The following is a 3000-nucleotide window of genomic DNA, read 5'->3' on the forward strand; positions in this document are numbered from 1 at the left end:
CTTTGACAATATCAGGCACATACAATAATAAAATGTTGGAGTGCATTAGCAGCAGTTTGGTGGTGGGGGTGGTGGATATGGGAGAAGCTAACTCAGTATAGTCTTCAGTCCTCAGCAGCTACTGTATGGGAGTGTAGAGGGTGATGGAGGCTACAGCTCTGGGGAAAAAGCTGTTCTTCGGTCTTCAGTTCTGGGTGGGTTGTTTCCTTAGTACTGATGTTGCTCCTTCTAGTTGTATTGCTTTATTCCAGGTTTTAACATCCGAGGTTCAAAGTTTCATGAGTCATTTAATTCAAGCATTGCTAGCCTTCTTGTGTAGACAGCTAGCATACAGTGAGTCCAAAGGTACAAAACATTAACTGCTATGAGATTAATATTTAACTGCAGGAAGAGGCGAGCAACACGGCAGAGACAGGTGTGTTTCAAGGTGAGATTTCTGAAGTCAGATTGAAAGTAGGCTAACTCAGAGTGACAGCACTGCTGCAGTCGACAAGTCTCTGTCTTTCTCTAGAAAGAATAATAAACTGAAGATCATCAGGCCTTCCTCAACAATACAGCAGTCTTAGACCTACACAGGTGAGTACAGCAGATCATATTTACTGTTTAAAACCACTGAGATATATATGTTGATGGTTTAAACAGAGAGCAGTGACACATAATTGAGATGTATCCAGATAGGATTTTTCCCTGTTTTCATTTTGCACTGTTACTTGTCAAAATGATGTTTTCAGTGAAGTGCAAGACTCAAAATGACTTTTGATAATATCACGATCAATAAATGTAATGTTTTCTCAAAATAATTATGGGTTGCAGTATTGTTATTTAACACTTTCATTTTTGCTCTCAGTGTCTAGATATGTCAGCTGCCAGCAATCTTCAATCTGAAGATCAGTTTCTGTGCTCCATCTGTCTGGGTGTGTTCACTGATCCAGTCTCCATACCATGTGGACACAACTTCTGCAAGAACTGTATCACACAGTACTGGGATGTTAGTGTCCAGTGCCAGTGTCCCTTGTGTAAAGAGCTTTTCAACATAAGACCTCGGCTGCGGGTCAATACTTTCATATCTGAGATGGCTGCTCAGTTCAGAAAGTCAACTCAGATGAAAACCAGCAGCAACACAGACTTGAGACCATTAATGGGCGAAGAAGTTCCCTGTGACGTCTGCACTGGGACCAAACTGAAGGCCCTGAAGTCCTGCCTGGTGTGTCTGGCCTCCTACTGTGAGACTCACCTGGAGCCTCATCAGACAATGACAGGTCTGAAAAAACACACGCTGATCAATCCTGTGGAGAACCTGGAAGACAGGATGTGTAAAGAGCACGATGAACCACTGGCGCTGTTCTGCAAGACGGACCAGATGTGTGTGTGTCTGCACTGCACTGCTGTAGGCCACAAGTCCCATGACATTGTTCCTCTGAAAGAAGAATATAAAGGAAAGAAGGCTGAGCTGGGGAAGACAGAGGCTGGAATTCAGCAGAAGATCCAGGAGAGACGACTGAAGATTCAGGGGATCAAACACACGGTGGAGCTCAGCAAGGAAGATGCAGACAGAGAGATAGCAGACGGTGTGCAGGTCTTCACTGCTCTGAGGAGGTCTGTGGAGAGAGGCCAGGCTGAGCTCATTGAGACGATTGAGGAGAAGCAGAAAACAACAGAGAAACAGGCTGAAAGCTTAATCGAAGAGCTGGAACAGGAGATCTCTGAGCTGATGGAGAGAAGCGCTGAGGTGGAGCAGCTCTCACGCACTGAAGATCACCTCCTACTCCTCCAAAGCTTCCCATCCCTGAACACTCCTCCACACACCAAGGACTGGACAGAGGTCAGTGTCCATCGCTCTTCATATGAGGGGACTGTGAGGAGAGCTGTGGCTCAGCTGGAAGAGACTCTCAGGAAACAGATGGAGAAGCTGCTTGAGGCTGAGCTGAAGAGGGTCCAGCAGTATGAAGCGGATGTGACTCTGGATCCTGATACAGCACAAGCCAAGCTCATCCTGTCTGATGATGGGAAACAAGTAACATGTGGTGATGTAAAGAAGAATCTCCCAGACAACCCAAAGAGATTTACTCAAAATGGCCTGGTTTTAGCAAAGCAGAGCTTCTCTTCAGGAAGGTTTTACTATGAGGTTCAGGTTAAAGGGAAGCCTAAGTGGGATGTAGGAGTGGCCAGAGGCTCGATCAACAGGAAGGAACAAATCACACTGAGACCACAGTATGGCTTCTGGTCCATATGGCTGAGAAATGGATATGAGTACAAAGCTCTTGCTGGCCCTGCTGTCCTCCTCTCTCTTAAGACAAAGCCTCAGAAGGTGGGGGTGTTTGTGGATTATGAGGAGGGTCTGGTCTCCTTTTATGATGTAGATGCTGCAGCTCTTATCTACTCCTTTACTGGCTGCAGCTTCACTGAGAAGCTCTACCCATTCTTCAGTCCCTCTCTTAAGTATGGTAAAAACTCCGCCCCTCTGATCATCTCTCCTGTCAATCACACAGATTAGACTAATCATCAAATGTACACATGCTTTGACTTGCAAGTGCAAACAAACACTTTGACTTGTCTTAGATACATTTGTTCTTTCAACAGAGCTCTCCACTGAGAGGAGAAGACAAACTCTCTGTCTGTGGAAAAAAACAGTAACTACTAATGTATCTTGTCTCCTTATACCTTTCTTCTCCTTGGCAAAATGATTTAGTTTTATAATGAGAGAGAAAAAACAGTACAGCTAAACAAATGTTAAACTGCAGATTCTGGTTAACATGGTAAATTCTGTACTTTGTTTATATCCTGTTTTTTCTTTTATGTGTGATATATACTTGTTGCAGCAAACAGGAGGAATCATAAAATGTCATTGAATCTAATCACTATTACAGGAGTGTGAAAATTACAATTTTCTTGTTTCATGGCAACATGTCCAGGATATGAACTACAAGGTGATTACTCTCATAGCAGTGTATATATATACTGAGCATTTTAATAATACACAATTACTAAAGAGCATTTGAT

At 43.6% G+C, this 3000-nt stretch overlaps 1 protein-coding gene across 1 annotated transcript; it reads left to right on the forward strand.

The window, feature by feature from the left end:
* Positions 1-856: 856 nt before the first annotated feature.
* LOC310772233 (E3 ubiquitin-protein ligase TRIM39-like) lies at positions 857-2494 on the forward strand (the record flags this gene model as incomplete). The annotated part of the gene is made up of 1 exon (XM_083664653.1): positions 857-2494. One exon carries the CDS (start codon positions 857-859, stop codon positions 2492-2494), a length of 1638 nt encoding a protein of 545 aa, XP_083520779.1.
* Between the last annotated feature and the right edge of the window lie 506 nt (positions 2495-3000).

This window comes from Poromitra crassiceps (genome assembly GCF_964638095.1).
Source record: "Poromitra crassiceps genome assembly, contig: HAP1_SCAFFOLD_2603, whole genome shotgun sequence".
NCBI classification, from domain to species: domain Eukaryota; kingdom Metazoa; phylum Chordata; class Actinopteri; order Beryciformes; family Melamphaidae; genus Poromitra; species Poromitra crassiceps.